The following is a 20,225-nucleotide window of genomic DNA, read 5'->3' on the forward strand; positions in this document are numbered from 1 at the left end:
AGGTGTCACTTCAAACTTGACAAATGCATTTGATAATTACTGTGACGAGACAGAGACCAGAGGACTTTGTGAGGCGCCACGAAGAGACGAATAAGAATAAAGATGACGGAAAGACAGTCGTAGAAAACAGAGAGAGAGAGAGAGAGAGAGAGAGAGAGAGAGAGAGAGAGAGAGAGAGAGAGAGATCAGTGCCAGACAAACACGGGTAGTGCCTGGCCAGCTGGTGCTCGAAGGTGTGTTTACCCACGAGAAGCTCAGTAAAGTGCGTCACAGCTCTCACTGCCTCCATGAACATTGCTGGAGTGCGGCTGGAGTGTGTCAGCTTTGAGAATTTGTGTTACCTGACTTGACCTGACCTTATTACCTAACTTGACCTGACCTTATTACCTGACCTGACTTGAGTGTGGTAACTGACCGAAATTGTGTTCACCTCTTCCCAGTTGACCTGTTACGAATTTAAAGTCATTTGAGAAACTACATCACCAGGGAGACGGTATAGCACTAGAGGGGCGGCATAGCACTAGAGTGGCGGCATAGTACTGAGGGCGGGTAGCACTGGGGAGGGGCGGTATAGCACTAGAGGGGCGGCATAGCACTGAGGGGCGGTATAGCACAGAGGGGCGGCATAGCACTAGAGGGGCGGGCATAGTACTAGAGGGGCGGGTATAGTATTAGGAGGAGCGGCATAGCACTAGAGGGGTGGCATAGCACTGGAGGGGCGGCAGCACTGGAAGGGCGGCATGGTACTAGAGGGCGGCATAGCATTAGAGGAGCGGCATAGCACTAGAGGGCGGCATAGCACTAGATGGTGTACGAGTGGGTCGACCTCTCACCAAATGGGTCAGTCTGTTATTATTACTGACCTTCAACACATCCATCCACCCAACATCGCCCTTCACCTCCCCACACTCAAACCTTACATCACCCACCTACTCACCCACCCACACATTGACCCACCCACCTTACATCACCACCTTGTTTTAGCCGTCTACCTCCGCTACCTGGCGAGTATAGCTGCTTCTAGACTCTCCCTCTTCACGTCAATAATCCCAGAATATCCGCTGTTTGACCCCGGGGATATAATAGTTTACCTTGAGGACGTCCGGGCCATATACTGTAGAGGAAGGACCGTATATGAGGGAGGGAGGTAAGGCGGGGAGGTTGTAGCTCCAGCAACCTGTGGAACCTCCTCCAAGCGCTGGCATTCTTGGCACCGAGTGAACCCGGGACTGTTTTCATTCTGAGGTCGATTTTTACCATACTTTCCTACCCGAGTTTTACCTCTTGTGTGTTGTGGTGTTGTGCCATGGTGGTGTGTGTGTGTGTGTGTGTGTTTTATGGGGCAGTATATTGTTTACGGTCATGTGTGTGTCTGTCTGTCTCCCTAAAATAGCTCAAGAACATATAACAAGATCCACATGATAAAATTTGGGTGTAAATCGAGCCAAAATTGACTTAATGGTTGCTGTGATAACACTGTGTTTATAAGAGCTTAAAGAAAACGAGAAGATGAAACACACACTAGCGGTAACTACATAAATATACAGGAACTGCATCACTCACTAGATATTTAGGTTAGGGTAGGCTTGATTAGGTTAGTTTAAGTCAAGTTTGATTAGGTTAAGTCAAGTTTGGTTAGGTTAAATTAAGTCAAAGTTTTGTTAGCTTAGGTTTAATGTATGTCTTTTTCCGTTTTTATTCATTCGTTCGTTTTGTTTTAGTTGTGTTTCACTTCATTTCGTTCACCTCTTGTTCGTAATTTTGTTTCATTCGTAATTTTTTCCCACTTCATTCATTCATTTCTCTTATAATTTATATCATGTGTTTTCTGTTCGTTTCATTCATTTATTTTCCCTAAGCTTCATTCCTTTGTTTTCTATTCACTTCATTCATCCATTTTTATTTTCATTCTTATTGATTATTCGTTCATCTTATACTTCATCCATTCATTGTTAAGTGGATTCATTTGGTATTGTCCTCTTCGATTCATCCATCTTCATCCACCTAATTCATCTACACCACTTAATTCATCCACTCTTAATCTCTGCCTAATTCATTCGAATCTCACTTAACTCATCCACATACCTTTTACCTCATCCTTACTCCACTAAATTCATCCACACACTACTTAATTAATCTACACTTCGCTTAATTCATCCACTCACTCTCGGACGCCTTGAGTGAGGTGGAGCGGAGAGAACCAATAGAATGATCGCTGATGTGGACAAAGTGGAATTTGTGATGTTTGTGTGTTTGTCAGGCTGGTAGATAGAGAGAGAGAGAGACAGAGAGAGGTATGAGACAGGGATAGAGTGAAGGACCAGGTATTAGAGAGGGAGAGAGAGAGAGAACATAAGAATAGAGGAAACTGCAGCGGGCCTATTGGTCCATACTGGGCAGTCCCATATACACCCTACCCCTATTGCTCATATATCCATCCAATCTATGTTTGAAGCTATCCATCGTATTCGAGTTAATGATGATGTTTGGTAACTTGTTCCACTCATCCACTACTCTATTTCCAAACCAGTGTTTTCCTATCTCGTTTGTAAATCTAAATTTGTGTAATTTAAAACCACTGCTGCGAGTTTGCTCCCAGTTGGATAGTTTGAGTACCTTTGTTATATCGTCTTTGTTTAGCCCTGACTTCCTTATACACCTCGATCATATCGCCTCTCACTCTACGTCTCTCGAGGGCGTGCAAATTAAGATGCTTTAACCTGTCTCTGTACTCAAGGTTCCTAATTCCCAGGATTAGTCCCTGTCATTCTCCTCTGAATTCTTTCTAGGGATTCTATATCAATTCTGTAGTACGGTGACCAGAACTGAACTGCGTAATGTAAGTGAGGTCTCTCAAGCGCAAGATATGGTTTTAGGATGACCTCGCTAGTCTTGTAACTAACACTCCTTTGTATGAACCCGAGTACTTTGTTAGCCTTGTTTCGAGCAAATACACATTGTTTACTTGGCTTAAGATTCCTACTTATCATTACTCCTAAATCTTTCTCACTGTCGGATTTCTCTATAACAAAGTTGTTCATCTGATATCTGATTTCTCTGTTTACATCTCCTAGACTAAGTACTTTACGTTTTCCACAATAAATTTCATCTGCCGTTTTGCAGACCATGCGAAAAATTTGTTTAGATCTTCCTGTAGTTTTGTGGAGTCCTCATCAGATTTAATTACACTCCCTATTTTAGTGTCGTCAGCAAATGTTGCTGTCTACGCCTATATCTATGTCGTTTATGTATAAAATAAATAGTAATGGTCCAAGTACTGAGCCTTGGGGTACTCCAGTGGTGACGTTGGTGATCGGAAAGAAAGTAACAAGAAAAAGAGTAACAGTAAAAGTAAAAAATTTTGCTTGGTAAAAAGTATCAGTGGTTGTATCAATTTACTGGAAAAAAGTAACAGCATATGCATGAAATAAAATACGAATAAAAACATATATATATATATATATATATATATATATATATATATATATATATATATATATATATATATATATATATATATATATATATATATATATATACAAGGAATTTATTGATCAAATACACATTATACATTATTCTAGTACAGTAGGTATGGCATCCTGAAGGTGGTGAGGAGGTTTCTTTAGTTTCTGGAGGTGTTGACAGCTTCTGGTGGCGAGGAGGGAGGTGTTCATAAACTGCTGAAGTAGTAGTCAAGTCTTCAACTTCTGAAGGTTAGGTCAGGTTAGGTTAGATTAGGCCGCACAAAGAGGTAATTAGGTAGTTTGGACGCAACCATCTGTTTACCGATACTTTACTTCCTGTTACTTTTTACCCGTTACTTTTTTCCGTTACCTTTTCCCTGTTACTTTCTTTCCTAACCTTCAGTGACGTTACCCCAATCCGATTTAGTGCCGTTAATGCTTACTCGCTGTTTCCTGTCCTGTAACCACGCCCTAATCCATTTTAGAATATCTCCTCCAATTCCACTTTGCGCGTTAGTCTTTCGTGGGGGACTCTGTCGATGACTTTGATAAAGTCGAGTTAAACCACATCAAAATCGTGCCCGTCGTCCACTAATTCAAAAGCCGTTGAAAAGAATGATAAAAGATTTGTCAGACACGAACGCCCACTTGTGAAAGGAATTACTGATCAACTTGTGCTTCTCCGGGTGATTTAGAAGAGTTTGAAATTATTGCTTCCAGAAATTTGCCTACAATTGACATTAAACTGATTGGACGGTAGTTAGAGAATAGTGATCTACCTCCCTTCTTGATAATCGGTATCACAGGGGGGCGGGGGGAAGACAGGGATAGAGAGTGACGGAACGGATATGAGAGAGAGAGAGAGAGAGAGAGAGAGCATAAAAATACTCACGGACATACAATGAAAGACACGCGAAAATATAAATTATTTAGGAAACAGAGAAAACACGGATAGAAGAGGGAAATGAAAGAAAAACAAATCCAATACTTGGAGAGATAAAGAGAGAAGTGAATAAAATCGTAGAGAAGTGAATGATTTTATACACTACAGAGAAAGATCACCCCGTCCCTCTTCAGCCAAAGTCAGCCACCCGCCCTACTGCCCCTGTTGGCTGCTGTAGTAGTTGTAGTAATGGAATCTTGGTGGTACTTGCGGTAGTAATAGAATGGTGGTGGCGTGGTAGTTGTGGTGTTGGTGGTAGTTATAATAGTAATGGTGGTATTGCAGATAGTGTGGTAGTTGTTGCAGTAACAGTAGTGCAGGTAGTTGTTGTAGGAGTGATGGTGTTGCAGGTAGTGTGGTAATAATGGCGGTCCAGATAATTAGTGTAGTAGTAGTGGTGATAGGGGTAGTGTAGTATTAGTGGTGATGATAAGGTAATAGTGGTGGTAGTGTGGTAGTAGTGGTGGTAGTGTGGTAGTAGTGGTGGTAGTGTGATAGTAGTGATGGTAGTGTGGAAGTAGTGGTGGTCGTGTGGTGGTATTGGTGGTAATGTGGTGGTAGTGTGGTAGTGACCATCGTCCACCACACCAGGCAGGTCACACAACACTCAAGGGATCAGTGTGTGAGGGAGGAAGAAACCACACACACACACACACACACACACACACACACACACACACACACACACGCACACACACACAGACGAAAGACACAAACTTAACAGAACAATCACATCGCCACAGAGGGGGAGGGGGGCAGTTGCTCTATATGTACTGGTGATGTGGCTGTATATGTACTGGCGATGGGGCTCTACAGTGAATAAGTACTGGTGATGTGGCTCAATGTACTGGTGATGTGGCTCTACAAGTACTGGTGATGTGACTATAAGTACTGGTGATGTGACTCTATAAATACTTGTGATGTGACTCTATAAGTACTGGTGATATGACTCTGTAAGTACTTGTGATGTGATTCTGTAAATACTTGTGAAGTGGTTCTTAATACTTGTGATGTGGCTCTACAAGTACTGGTGATGTGGCTCTACAAATACTGGTGATGTGGGTCTACAAGTACTGGTGATGTGACTATAAGTACTGGTGATGTGACTCTATAAATACTTGTGATGTGACTCTATAAGTACTGGTGATGACTCTGTAAGTACTTGTGATGTGACTCTGTAAATACTTGTGAAGTGGTTCTTAATACTGGTGATGTGGCTCTACAAGTACTGATGATGTGGCTCTACAAGTACTGGTGATGTCTCTTTATAAGTGCTGGTGATGTGGCTCTACGAGTACTGATGATGTGGCTCTACAAGTACTGGTGATGTCTCTATAAGTACTGGTGATGTCTCTTTATAAGTACTGGTGATGTGGCTCTACGAGTACTGATGATGTGGCTCTACAAGTACTGGTGATGTCTCTTTATAAGTGCTGGTGATGTGGCTCTACAAGTACTGATGATGTGGCTCTACAAGTACTGGTGATGTCTCTATAAGTACTGGTGATGTCTCTTTATAAGTACTGGTATGTGGCTCTAAAGTACTGATGATGTGGCTCTACAAGTACTGGTGATGTCTCTTTATAAGTACTGGTGATGTGGCTCTACAAGTACTGGTGATGTTTCTTTATAAGTACTGGTGATGTGGCTCTGATGCTGGTGATGTGGCTCTAGAAGTACTGGTGATGTGGCTCTACAAAGTACTAGTGATGTCTCTTTATAATACTGGTGATGTGAAACTCTACAAGTACTGGTGATGTTTCTTTATAAGTACTGGTGATTTGGCTCTACAGTACTGAGTGATGTCTCTTTATAAGTACTGGTGATGTGGCTCTACAAGTACTGGTGATGTCTCTTTATAAATTACTGGTGATGTGGCTCTAAAGTACTGGTGATGTTTCTTTATAAGTACTGGTGATTTGGCTCTACAGTACTGATGATGTGGCTCTACAACAAGTACTGGTGATGGTAATCTCTTTATAAGTGATGTGACTGTGATGATGTGGCTCTAAGTACTGGTGATGTCCTCTTTATAAAATTACTGGTGATGTGGCTCTACAAGTACTGGTGATGTTTCTTTATAAGTACTGGTGATTTGGCTCTACAGTACTGATGATGTGGCTCTACAGTGGTGATGTGGGTGATGTGGGTCTACAATACTACAGTACTGGTGATGTCTTTATAAGTACTGGTGATGTGGCTCTAAATTACTGGTGATGTTCTCTTTATAAGTACTGCATCTATAAGTACTGGTGATGTGGCTCTACAAGTACTGGTGATGTCTCTTTATAAGTACTGGTGATGTGGGTCTACAAGTACTGGTGATGTGGATCTACAAGTACTGGTGATGTGGCTCTGCAAGTACTGGTGATGTCTATTTATAAGTGCTGGTGATGTGGCTCTACAAGTACTGGTGATGTTTCTTTATAAGTACTGGTGACGTGGCTCTACAAGTACTGGTGATGTGGGTCTACAAGTACTGGTGATGTCTCTTTATAAGTACTGGTGATGTGGGTCTACAAGTACTGGTGATGTCTCTTTATAAGTACTGGTGATGTGGCTCTACAAGTACTGGTGATGTCTCTTTATAAGTACTGGTGATGTGGGTCTACAAGTACTGGTGATGTCTCTTTATAAGTACTGGTGATGTGGGTCTACAAGTACTGGTGATGTCTCTTTATAAGTACTGGTGATGTGGGTCTACAAGTACTGGTGATGTCTCTTTATAAGTACTGGTGATGTGGCTCTACAAGTACTGGTGATGTGGCTCTACAAGTACTGGTGATGTCTCTTTATAAGTACTGGTGATGTGGCTCTCTTTATAAGTACTGGTGATGTGGCTCTACAAGTACTGGTGATGTCTCTTTATAAGTACTGGTGATGTGGCTCTACAAGTACTGGTGATGTCTCTTTATAAGTACTGGTGATGTGGGTCTACAAGTACTGGTGGTGTCTCTTTATAAGTACTGGTGATGTGGCTCTACAAGTACTGGTGATGTCTCTTTATAAGTACTGGTGATGTGGCTCTACAAGTACTGGTGATGTCTCTTTGTAAGTGCTGGTGATGTGGCTCTACAAGTACTGGTGATGTCTCTTTATAAGTACTGGTGATGTGGCTCTACAAGTACTGGTGATGTCTCTTTGTAAGTGCTGGTGATGTGGCTCTACAAGTACTGATGATGTCTCTTTATAAGTACTGATGATGTAGCTCTATAAGTACTGGTGATGTGGCTTTATATGTGGCTCTAAAAGATACATTACTGTGACCTTAACAGTCTACATATTGACCACAGTGACCTCACCAGCGTGTATTTCAGTACGTTGACCTTCCTCGTGTATATTTTAGCCATATTGACCTTCATAGAATCTATATTTTGACCAGTTGACACCTCGTGGACGCAGTTGGCCAATGAGTGGTATTTCCGACCACAATAATCCCGATAACCTTGGTTGATTGGGTTATGATATTGACGTCATCACTTACGTCACCACTTACGTCACGTTGGGCGGGTGGAGGAAGGCGGCAGTGGCAGTGAGTGATGGATGTGTTGACCAGACTTGACCTTGTGTGGGAGATAAAGTAAATGAGGTGTAGAAAAGTAAAGCATTATTTGTTCCCTCTCTCGGCAGTGTCACCGTGGCCAGGTGGTGTGGCCTGAGATACACACAAACATACACACAAGGACGCTCCGTGACGTCAACACAACACGGCGTTATTTATGTATTCATTACAGTTAAATATAGAAGCGTCAGGCCAGACATCCTCTCCCCCCTCCCTCTGAACCCCTCCTCTACCCCTCACCTCCCCCTCCTCTTCCCCTCACCTCCCTGTCTCCCTCTTTCCCCTGTCCCTCATCCCCTCTCCTTCTCTCCCCCTCATCCCCTCCCTTTCTCTCTCCTCATCCCTCCCTTTCTCTCTCATCCCGTCTCCTTCTCTCCTCTCATCTGCTCCCTTCTCTCTCTCTCCCTCTCTCCTTCTCTCTCCCCTCCCCCCTTCTCTCCCTTCACCCCCTCTCCCCTCCCCCTTCTCTCCCTTTCCCTCACCCCACCCCTTCTTCCTTTTCTCACCCCCTTCTCTCCCCTCCCCCCTTCTCTCCCCCTCACCCCTTCTCTCCTTCCCCCTCACCCCTCATCCCCCTCTCTCTCCCCTTCACCCCTTTCTCCCCTTCACCCCCTTCTCTCCCCTCCCTTCTCTCCCCCCCTCACCCCCTTCTCTCCCCTCACCCCCTTCTCTCCCCCCTCCCCCCCCCTTCTCCCCCTCCCCCTTCACCCCCTTCTCTCCCCTCTCCCCCCTTTTCTCCCCTTCACCCCCTTTTCTTTCACCCCTTCTCTCCTCCCCCTTCACCCCCCCTCTCTCCTCTCCCCCTCTCTCCCCCTTCCTCCACCCCCTTCTCTCCCCTCACCCCTTCCTCCTTCCCCCTTCTCTCCCCTCACCCCCTTCTCTCCTCTTGCCTTCTCTCCCCCTCACCCCTTCTCTCTCTCCTTCACCCCCTTCTCTCCTCTTCCCCCCCCCCTTCACCCCCCTCTCCCCCTCCTCACCCCTTCTCTCCCCTTCACCCCTTCTCCCCCTTCACCCCCTTCTCCCTTCACCCCCTTCTCTCCCTTCTCTCCCCCCTCACCCCCTTCTCTCCCCTTCACCCCTCTTCTCTCCCCCTCACCCCTTCTCCCCTTCACCCCTCTTCTCTCCCCCTCTCTTCTCTCCCCTCACCCCCTCCTTCACCCCTTCTCTCCTCCTCACCACCCCCTTCTCTCCTTCACCCCCTTCTCTCCCCTTCCTTCTCCTCACCCCTTTCTCTCCCCTTCCCCTCTCCCCCCTCCCCCTCCCCTCACCCCCTTCTCTCCCTCCTCTTCCCCCTTCACCCCTCTCCTCTCTCTTCACCCCTCTTCTCTCCCCTCACCCCCTCAACCCCCTGATCCTCCAACATAAATTTTTGTTGCTCATGGTTTTATTTTCACTTTGGTCGGTATTAAATTATCGTTAATGACAGTCATGGGTGGCACACACACACACACACACACACACACACACACACACAGTCTACGGTCATTACTCATAATATTCACAACATTTTATTTATTCGTAAAAGGAAATATGTTGTATTATTGTGAATGTATTTGTAGTGTTGTAACTTTGCGGTAATACAACACCAGAGAATATACTGTACGTAGAGGCACTTTGTATATTGCCGAGTAATAGTGTGTTGGTGTTATACTGGCTTCTCTTGTAGTATTATTATTATTATTATTATCAGTAATGTAGTATCAGTATTAACTCTTACATTACTCTTACAGGCAGAAGGGTGGTCGTGAGGTAACAGCCGGACCTCACTACACCACCACAGAAACACAACAAGTGGCACAGCTCGTCATCCATGGTGCCACCTCTCACGACTCTGGCACCTACACCGCCGTCGTCACCAGGCACGATGGCACCCAGGTACTGAGATGGCACCCAAGTACTGTGAAAGCACCCTGGTACTGTGATGGCACCCTGGTACTGTGATGGCACCCTGGTACTGTGATGGCACCCTGGTACTGTGATGGCACCCTGGTACTGTGATGGCACCCTGGTACTGTTATGGCACCATGGTACTATTATGGCACCCTGGTACTGTGATGGCACCCTGGTACTGTGATGGCACCCTGGTACGGTGATGGCACCCTGGTAGTGGCACCATGGCAATAATATGGCACCCTGGTAATGTTATGGCACCTGGTACTGTTATGGCACCCTGGCACGTTAAGGACACCACGTTGAGAAGGCACCTGGCACAGAAAAGCACCTGGGCTGTGATGGCACCCCTGTGTGTGATGGCACCCCCGGTACTGTTATGGCTGTGATGGCACCCTGATGCTGTGACACACCTGATACTGTGACGGCACATGGCACCCTGGTACTGTGATGGCACCCTGATACTGTGATGGCACCCTGGTACTGTGATGGCACCCTGGTACTGTGATGGCACCCTGATACTGTGATTGCACCCTGATACTGTGACGGCACCTTGGTGTGACGGGACAGATCTGGGCTCACGGGTTGGCAGTACAGGGTTAGGCAAGGCAGGTCAAGTTGTCTGAAGTGGGAAATGCAGGCCAGTGTTGAGTGGACTGGGTAGGGCTTATGGGTAGGGTTTATGGAGAGGGTAGGGTAGGTTAGGGTAGATGAGGTAGTCATAAAACATGTCCATTTCACCACTCAAGTTGCTGTAGTTTCCCCAGATTGTTGAATGATTGACAGTACACAAAACATGTCCTTTATGGTCTCCTGCCTCTTATAAGTTCTTTCTTGGGATTCTGCTTAAAAATATTTAGCCAAAACTCTTGAGTATTGATGAGCAGAACAAGGCAGGTGAGGACAAACATCTTAATATAAATATATAGTTCATATGCTGACAGCTGTTTTATTTTAGTGTATTTTGTTCTACATCTTTTAATGAGTATTATAATAATTGTAGCAGCAGTTATTTGAATTTGTTATCAAGAGTAACAGGTAAATAGCGCTTTGTTTGACCTCCGCATGCTACCACGTGGTCGCCCAGAAGCTCCGCCCACAAGTGTGTGACGTCAATGACAAACTGTGCTATGAGTCCATAATAGTGTAAGGTGGTAAGTCTGGCAAGGTGTTGATGGGTTTGATGAGGCCAACACTGATCTGTAACATGTTTCCTGGTGTAGGCGCGGGCGGCGGTGGCCCTGCAGGTAGTGAGTCAGAGCACCCCCACCAGGCTGGAGGCTCCTACCTTCGTCAGGAGCTTGAGTGACCTGGCAGCTAAAGTGGGCACCCGAGTCCGGTTCCTGGTGGAGCTCCGTCAAGCACACGATGTTAAGGTGAGACTCCTGTGTGGAGGTTCCCCCTGTATGTGATGTTCCCCTGTAAGTTAGGCTCCTCTCTTTTTAAGACTCCACTGTAAACGAGGATTTCATTACTAATTTGACGCGAGTTTCAAAATACATATTGTTACCAGCACCTTTACTGTATTTGTTTTTCTAAGTGATCCTCAAAATTGGTTCCTTGTCCATGATGAAGTGTACCATTATTAAGCGTTCCCTGTTAATAGTGTGGTGGTACGTGTGTTGAGGTGTTGTGTGGTGCTGCAGGTCTACTGGTACCACAACAATGTGGAGGTGTCGCAGGACTCGAGATACCGGGTACTGCACGAAGGCAACTTCTTCTGTGTGGACATCTCCCCCCTCAGCGTGGCGGACGAGGGACCCTGGAAGTGTGTCGCCGAAAACTCTTCCGGCCAGGCCTCCAGTAGCGCCTCCCTCAGGGTCATTGGTCAGTCGTCACATTATGTAGTCTCACCTCTTGTCACTGTCCCCTCTCTGGGCAACGTTGATTTTCTCATTAGTTACTTGGCAAACATTTACTTGTTGTTAGAAGATACTTTTGTATAATGTGGAAATAACTTAATAAAGAAGCGTTAGAGCAGCATATAATTGTCACCAATTGTATAATTATGAACCTTATGTCAGTATTAAGTGTTCACAGTCATTCACTTCTCTTATGCTGAGACTATTCTTGGTTGATGCACTGGTGTCCTTTTCACAGTCCCCAAGGGATACAAGAAACCCGTGTTCCTGGACGAGCTGGAGGCGCTTCTCACCTCTGAGGGCACCGTCAGCCTCGAGTGTAAGGTGGTCGGGGTACCCACACCTGTCCTCAAGTGGTACAAAGATGGTGTCGAAATCAAAGCTGGTAAGAAAAAACTTGGCGCTGTTTGATAAGACTGTCGGCACTTTGATCCTACCTGAATCAATACTGTCCTAGGCATCACAAATGTCTGCTTTAATTTTCGTGTTATATGTAGTTGTATTTAAAATTCATCAATGTTCTTGAATTTCTTATAATCTTGTCAGAATTCCAGAAAGTTTTGTGGTAGTGAGTATTGTAGAGGAGTTGTGGTAGTGTGTAGACTCATCTGAGTTACACAGAAGCACTAACCCGAGTTCTCCCTCACACACCTTCAGGAGATGTGTTCGCGCTCACTGCCAACGCCGACGACCCCACCTCTCTGGGGACGTACACCTGCGAGGCCGTCAACTGTATGGGCTGTGCTGTATCCTCCTCCAGAGTCAGGGTCATGTCCAGAGAACCCTCTCTCAGACCTCCGTCCAGGTAAGGGATGTGTTGGGAGGGAAAGTTGCCTGAGGTTGATAGCGAGAGAAAGAGTTGGTCTGTTGATCGAGGAAATGGTCCAGGGAGACTGTGAAGTATCGATAATGTAAATTGTCAGGATCGAGAGTTTGGAATTGAAAAAAAAAAGTCCTAATATTATAATGGTGGTCCAGGATGGCGGTGTAGCAGAGATGTGTGAAAGGTTACCCAGGATGGCAGTGTAACCGAGATGTGTGAAAGGTTACCCAGGATGGCGGTGTAACCGAGATGTGTGAAAGGTTACCCAGGATGGCGGTGTAGCAGAGATGTATGAAAGGTTACCCAGGATGGCGGTGTAGCAGAGATGTGTGAAAGGTTACCCAGGATGGCAGTGTAACCGAGATGTGTGAAAGGTTACCCAGGATGGCAGTGTAGCAGAGATGTGTGAAAGGTTACCCAGGATGGCGGTGTAGCAGAGATGTGTGAAAGGTTACCCAGGATGGTAGTGTAGCAGAGATGTGTGAAAGGTTACCCAGGATGGCGGTGTAGCAGAGATGTGTGAAAGGTTACCCAGGATGGCAGGTAGCAGAGATGTGTGAAAGGTTACCAGGATGGCAGTGTAGCAGATGTGTGAAAGGTTACCCAGGATGGTAGTGTAGCAGAGAGATGTGTGAAAGGTTACCCAGGATGGTAGTGTAGCAGAGATGTGTAAAGCACTGGCAGAGTGTGTGAAAGGTTACCCAGCAGAGAGATGTGAAAGGTTACCCAGGATGGCAGGTAGCAGAGATGTGTGAAAGGTTACCCAGGATGGCGGTGTAGCAGAGATGTGTGAAAGGTTACCCAGGATGGCAGTGTGTAGCAGAGATGTGTGAAAGGTTACCCAGGATGGCAGGTGTAGCAGAGATGTGTGAAAGGTTACCCAGGATGGCATGTGTGTAGCAGAGATGTGTGAAAGGTTACCCAGGATGGCGGTGTAGCAGAGATGTGTGAAAGGTTACCCAGGATGGCGGTGTAGCAGAGATGTGTGAAAGGTTACCCAGGATGGCAGTGTAGCAGAGATGTGTGAAAGGTTACCAAGGATGGCGGTGTAGCAGAGATGTGTGAAAGGTTACCCAGGATGGCGGTGTAGCAGAGATGTGTGAAAGGTTACCCAGGATGGCGGTGTAGCAGAGATGTGTGAAAGGTTACCCAGGATGGCGGTGTAGCAGATGTGTGAAAGGTTACCCAGGATGGCAGTGTAGCAGAGATGTGTGAAAGGTTACCCAGGATGGCGGTGTAGCAGAGATGTGTGAAAGGTTACCCAGGAGATGTGTGAAAGGTTACCCAGGATGGCAGTGTAGCAGAGATGTAAAGCTACCCAGGATGGTGTAGCAGAGATGTGTGAAAGGTTACCCAGGATGGCAGTGTAGCAGAGATGTGTGAAAGGTTACCCAGGATGGCAGTGTAGCAGAGATGTGTGAAAGGTTGACCCAGGATGGCAGTAGCAGAGATGTGTGAAGGTTACCCAGGATGGCAGTGTAGCAGAGATGAAGGAAGGTAGTGTTACTTATAAGGACTAGTAAAAATGATTACTGTATACAAATGATATAGTTATATATTTTTCCCTTTTACAGATATACAGTGATTTGAATATACCTTGATGTGTGTGTATATATATATATATATATATATATATATATATATATATATATATATATATATATATATATATATATATATATATATATATATCGTAAAATACATTTACTTTTGATCATTAAACGGTCGTAGTATATTGTTGAAGTAAGAGACGTGTGTGTGTGCGGCTGATAACGATACACATTCTCCTACAGGAAAGATCGTAGGTCCCCGACACCCATGGGTCCCCCGCCGGCACTCATCGACCAGCTGTCGGACCGTAAGGTTAAAGTGGGCGACAAGGCCAGGTTAAGTGTTAAAGGTAATGATCTGGGAAACTGTGAGTTGATTTTATTTTAATATTGCTTAGAGAAATAAATGTTCAGTAAATTCAGATGATTTATATATATATATATATATATATATATATATATATATATATATATATATATATATATATATATATATATATATATATATATATATATATATATATATATATATATATATATATATATATAATGTTTTATGCAGCCATCATTTTTGTCGGAGGAATTACTAATACTTGTTAGTTCAGCCTTGTGTTATTTATATTGTTGTTATAGTGAACAGATTCATAAGGCTATATCAATAACAACTCTATACGTTATAAAATAAAACATTATAAGCTGTTGCCAGGATTTACCTCAAATAAACAAATAGTTTAATACATTCATTTTAAGCGTGGCAGCAGCGCAGGCAGACTAAACTCAGATGTTCTTGTCTCGCACACCACAGACAGGGAGACATATAGCCACACTAAAGGTAGCGCTCTGTGTCTAATTTCAGTACACGTTAAACCTACCCATGGCTTTAGCTAACTCTGTACTGTACCTGTGGGCCCTCCGTGAACATGGCGTTACCTCCCATAAGCCTTGACAAGGGCGTCAGCACTTACCAGACTTGCCTTTTTTATCAGCTGACACTAAACTAACCCACAGTGGAGATGCCACCGGAAGTGATGTCAGTAACGTGGTACAACAACGGGAGGAAGATAGAGGCGAGTGATAAGTACCGCTTAAGTGACGAGGGCGGGGGGCGACACATGCTGGAGATCCACCCCACCGAGATAGGTGACGACGGAGAGTGGAAGGCCGTTATTAAAAATGACGGAGGTTATACTTCCTCAACCTGTAAAATAACTTTAACAGGTCAGTAGTGCTGTACACGTCTGGCTTTATCTAGTTCATATGACTCTTGAGGATTGATAATTCCAGTAATTTGATATTTTTACCTGAGTTACGGCCGGAGCAAACATCGCCTTCTGTCAGTGTTTAGTTTTAATAGTTGATAGATGTTTACTTTAGATGTTAACATAACATTTATTCCCGAGTGTCTGATGATGATATTTTTTTCCGCTAGTTCCCCGAAATTATCGCTCGCCCCGGTTCTTGGACAACCTGAGGGCGTTACTGACAGAGGAGGGGTTGGTGTCGTTCGAGTGTAAGGTGGTAGGCTACCCGACCCCTATCTTACAGTGGTTCAAGGATGGCCAGGAGCTGAAACCTGGCGATGTTTACCAACTGTCCGGCACCAATTCCTTGGGTAAGAATAATGTTTTTACTGTGTTACTTGGTGTTGAAGGTAAACATGGATACTGAGTCATAATACGCGTAGGCAGGGACCAACCACATCTGTTTTTTAACCTGTTCTTGTGGGTCTAGGCGCCATGAATTTTAGAGCCCAAGCTGAAAAGAAAGATAAAATACAATAAAAAATGCTAAAAATGCCTCCTCACCCACCGTGTCATGGCTTTAGACTGAGTTTAGAGGATGTCCCTAGTGAGAGATGTCCGGGACGCCTGATGGTTTCTCTCTAAATATGATATTTCTTTCAGGCAAGTATTCCTGTATCGCCAGGAACTGTATGGGTGAGGCCCAGTCCACGGCCGAGCTCACACTTGAAGATATTAAATCCCACTTGAACGAGGAGGAGAAGGAACAGCTTCTCGCCACCAATATTCCACCCAGGTAGGTGCTGCCACCTAATGGAGGATCACCTTAGCTAGGGGGGGGGACATATATTGAACATGTGAGGTTTATAAAGTATAGCAGGAGTACCATAGTAAAATACATATCTTGTACATGTACAACAATATGAGGGAAAGACTGGCAGATTGTGATGGTATTGAGCAGGAGTTTCTTGGTGGAACATTTGTACAGTATATGATTGTCAACTTTTGTCAATATAAGTAGCAGGAGTTACTTTTAATACATTAAGATAAGTAAATACTACTACTATTCAAGTGCAGCAATACACATAAGAGGCAGTACCTATTGTGTAACTCAACTTGTCTTGTGTACAGGTTCATCCAGGGACTGAAGAGCAGAGACGTCAAGATCGGTGACCCCATCAAGCTGACGGTGCAGGGTAAGTCTCCTCCTTCTGCACCTCCAGTTAACCTGTACTTAACTTCACCTCCATATCAATCTGTACTATACCTCGCTTCACCACCTCCCCGTCAACCTGTACTGTACCTCGCTTCACCACCTACCCGTCAACCTGTACTGTACCTCGCTTCACCACCTCCCCGTCAACCTGTACTGTACCTCGCTTCACCACCTCCCCGTCAACCTGTACTGTACCTCGCTTCACCACCTCCCCGTCAACCTGTACTGTACCTCTTCACCACCTCCCCGTCAACCTGTACTATACCTCGCTTCACCACCTCCCCGTCAACTGTACTATACCTCGCTTCACCACCTCCCCATCAACCTGTACTGTACCTCGCTTCACCACCTCCCCGTCAACCTGTACTGTACCTCGCTTCACCACCTCCCTCCTTCTTCTTGTTATACAAACTCAGACTACCTCACGCTGATAACTTGTAAAGCTGTGTTGGAAATATCTGATCTTGTTTATCAATATCTGACCTTTTTATAAAATGGTCCTACATGACATAACATCTATTAAGACTGTATAGCAGATATCCTCGCTAGAGCTTTTGATGACCATTATGTGGATAGAAGATTTTAATAGTCATGTAAGAGCTGTGTTGTTGATAGTAAAATTCTACTGTTTTTGTTGTTGTTGTTGTGATGATCAAGGAATGTCATTAGTGATGTGTTAAAAATGTAGGTCATACTGAGTTATATATGATACAGTGGAGGTATTTAGTGTTGATGTATTGAATCTTGTTGATGTTATGGTGTTTGTATTGATGGTATAGGTTTGAACATTATTAGCGATGATACTGTATTATGTGATGGGATGTTGCCCTTGGGCATTAGTTCTTAGCATTACTGTTCACCTTTGTCGCCTCTGTGACGATAGTGACGGTGACGCCTACCCCTGTTGTGACGTGGTACCATGAGGACGAGATCGTTGCTGAGTCCTCCAAGTACCACCTCTCTCACAACGACCCCGGTGTGTTCAACCTGGATGTGTCCTGCCTCGAGGTCACTGATCAGGTGGGTCTCTCTCTCTGCTGTACCATTAGGTGGTTCCATTAAGTTTTCTTTGAAGGTTTTGATGAACATAAGACTATTAACAAACACTGAACATGGCTGCACATCATTCAGGGCGGCTTCTGGCGTTTTTTTTCTTACAACGATTTCAAAACCAGAGAGAAGCCAAACTTCTTATGTAATTATTTCAAGAAAATATTTAAACCCTCAAATGACCTTTTCACACTTCCTCCAATTAGTGAGCTTAAGAAAATGTTCATGGTAAAATTCGCGTTGATTTCATCTTGTCTTATTGACCTGCCAGGGAGAGTGGAAGTGTGTGGCCAGCAACGACTACGGTCACAGCGTCACGGCAGCGTCGGTCAAGCTTGTCATTCCTCGACACTACAAGAAACCCGTCTTCCTGGAGCCCCTGAGGGCGGTGCTCTCCCAAGAGGGAACTGTCAACCTGGAGTGTAAGGTGAGACTTCTGCTGTCCCACTAAATATATTACTGTCTTACAAACTTCAACATGTAGTCAAACTGTACTGTGGAAAATGGTTGTTATACAGTTTACATATTAAACATTTATGAGTTATTGGCAGTAAAAGGAGAAATATTCAATAATTTATAAAACAAATTTATTAGCATTTTCTACATGTTTCTATTTTTCACTTTCCTCTGGTGTGATATTGGTGTAGAAATAAGTAGCCTTTGGGCAAGCAATTAATGAAGTGTAAAATAGTAATAAGCTTGAGATAATAAACCAAATAGCCTTAAATTTCGTATAAAAGTGTACCGGGCATCTGAGTACCGTACTAGACTAATACTATACTCCTGCTGGGAAGTATTTTAACACATTAAGATATCATCACATTCCTTACAGTAGAGTTACAGAGGCTCAGCCAGGTCAACATTATGCTTCGTATATGTATTTTCGTGGTTAGATGTTGTCTCACCCTTACGGTGTATTTTAGGTGATCGGCGTACCTCAGCCGGTGCTTAAGTGGTACAAGGACGGTACAGAGCTGCAGCCCGGCGACATACACAGGATTATCAGCGGGGAGGACGGCACCTGTTGCCTCGGCACCTACACCTGCGAGGCCTTCAATGTTATGGGGTCGTCCTCCTCCTCCGCCGCGCTCCTGGGCTTCGAGGGTGAGCTGCCACTATCAGGATGACATAACTTCTACACCTTGACCATTATTTTTGTGACATTACTACCACACCTTGACCATTATCTAGGAGACACTACTACCAGACCTAGACCATTATCTTGGTGACATTACTACCACACCTTGACCATTATATTGGTGACATTACTACCACACCTTGACCATTATCTTGGTGACATTACAACCACACCTTGATCATTATCTTGGTGACATTACAACCAGACCTTGACCATTATCCTGGTGACATTACTCCCACACCTTGACCATTATCTTGGTGACATTACTCCCACACCTTGACCATTATCTTGGTGACATTACTCCCACACCTTGACCATTATCTTGGTGACATTACTCCCACACCTTGACCATTATCTTGGTGACATTACAACCACACCTTGACCATTATCTTGGTGACATTACTACCACACACCTTGACCATTATCTTGGTGACATTACTTCCACACCTTGACCATTATCTTGGTGACATTACTCCACCTTGACCATTATCTTGGTGACATTACTACCAGACCTTGACCATTATCTTGGTGATATTACAACCACACCTTGACCATTATCTTGGTGACATTACTACCACACCTTGACCATTATCTTGGTGACATTACTCCCACACCTTGACCATTATCTTGGTGACATTACAACCAGACCTTGACCATTATCTTGGTGACATTACTTCCACACCTTGACCATTATCTTGGTGACATTACTCCCACACCTTGACCATTATCTTGGTGACATTACTCCCACACCTTGACCATTATCTTGGTGACATTACAACCAGACCTTGACCATTATCTTGGTGACATTACTTCCACACCTTGACCATTATATTGGTGAAATTACAACCACACCTTGACCATTATCTTGGTGACATTACAACCAGACCTTGACCATTATCTTGGTGACATTACTTCCACACCTTGACCATTATCTTGGTGACATTACTCCCACACCTTGACCATTATCTTGGTGACATTACTACCAGACCTTGACCATTATCTTGGTGATATTACAACCACACCTTGACCATTATCTTGGTGACATTACTCCCACACCTTAACCATTATCTTGGTGACATTACTACCAGACCCTGACCATTATCTTGGTGACATTACTCCCGCATAACCATTATCTTGGTGACATTACTACCAGACCCTTGACCATTATCTTGGTGACATTACTCCCACACCTTGACCTGCATTATCTTGGTGACGTGCTCCCACACACCTTGACCATTATCTTGGTGACATTACTCCCACACCTTGACCATTATCTTGGTGACATTACTACCAGACCTTGACCATTATCTTGGTGACATTACTACCAGACCTTGACCATTATCTTGGTGACATTACTACCACACCTTGACCATTATCTTGGTGACATTACTACCACACCTTGACCATTATCTTGGTGACATTACTACCACACCTTGACCATTATCTTGGTGACATTACTACCAGACCTTGACCATTATCTTGGTGA

At 44.5% G+C, this 20,225-nt stretch overlaps 1 protein-coding gene across 1 annotated transcript in view; it reads left to right on the forward strand.

Moving 5' to 3' along the window:
• Window positions 1–20,225, forward strand: part of LOC121859774 (titin-like) — a 124,299-nt gene that overhangs the window by 82,173 nt on the left and 21,901 nt on the right. The window contains exons 10-22 of the mRNA XM_042356762.1: window positions 9,700–9,844; window positions 11,083–11,235; window positions 11,506–11,686; window positions 11,960–12,106; window positions 12,379–12,526; window positions 14,338–14,444; window positions 15,103–15,312; window positions 15,524–15,706; window positions 15,999–16,131; window positions 16,467–16,531; window positions 17,435–17,571; window positions 17,873–18,028; window positions 18,525–18,705. Coding sequence (XP_042212696.1) covers window positions 9,700–9,844; window positions 11,083–11,235; window positions 11,506–11,686; window positions 11,960–12,106; window positions 12,379–12,526; window positions 14,338–14,444; window positions 15,103–15,312; window positions 15,524–15,706; window positions 15,999–16,131; window positions 16,467–16,531; window positions 17,435–17,571; window positions 17,873–18,028; window positions 18,525–18,705 — 1,946 coding nt within the window. The remainder of the gene's footprint in view (window positions 1–9,699; window positions 9,845–11,082; window positions 11,236–11,505; window positions 11,687–11,959; window positions 12,107–12,378; window positions 12,527–14,337; window positions 14,445–15,102; window positions 15,313–15,523; window positions 15,707–15,998; window positions 16,132–16,466; window positions 16,532–17,434; window positions 17,572–17,872; window positions 18,029–18,524; window positions 18,706–20,225) is intronic.

This window comes from Homarus americanus, unplaced genomic scaffold (genome assembly GCF_018991925.1).
Source record: "Homarus americanus isolate GMGI-L3 unplaced genomic scaffold, GMGI_Hamer_2.0 scaffold27231, whole genome shotgun sequence".
In the NCBI taxonomy this organism is placed as follows: domain Eukaryota; kingdom Metazoa; phylum Arthropoda; class Malacostraca; order Decapoda; family Nephropidae; genus Homarus; species Homarus americanus.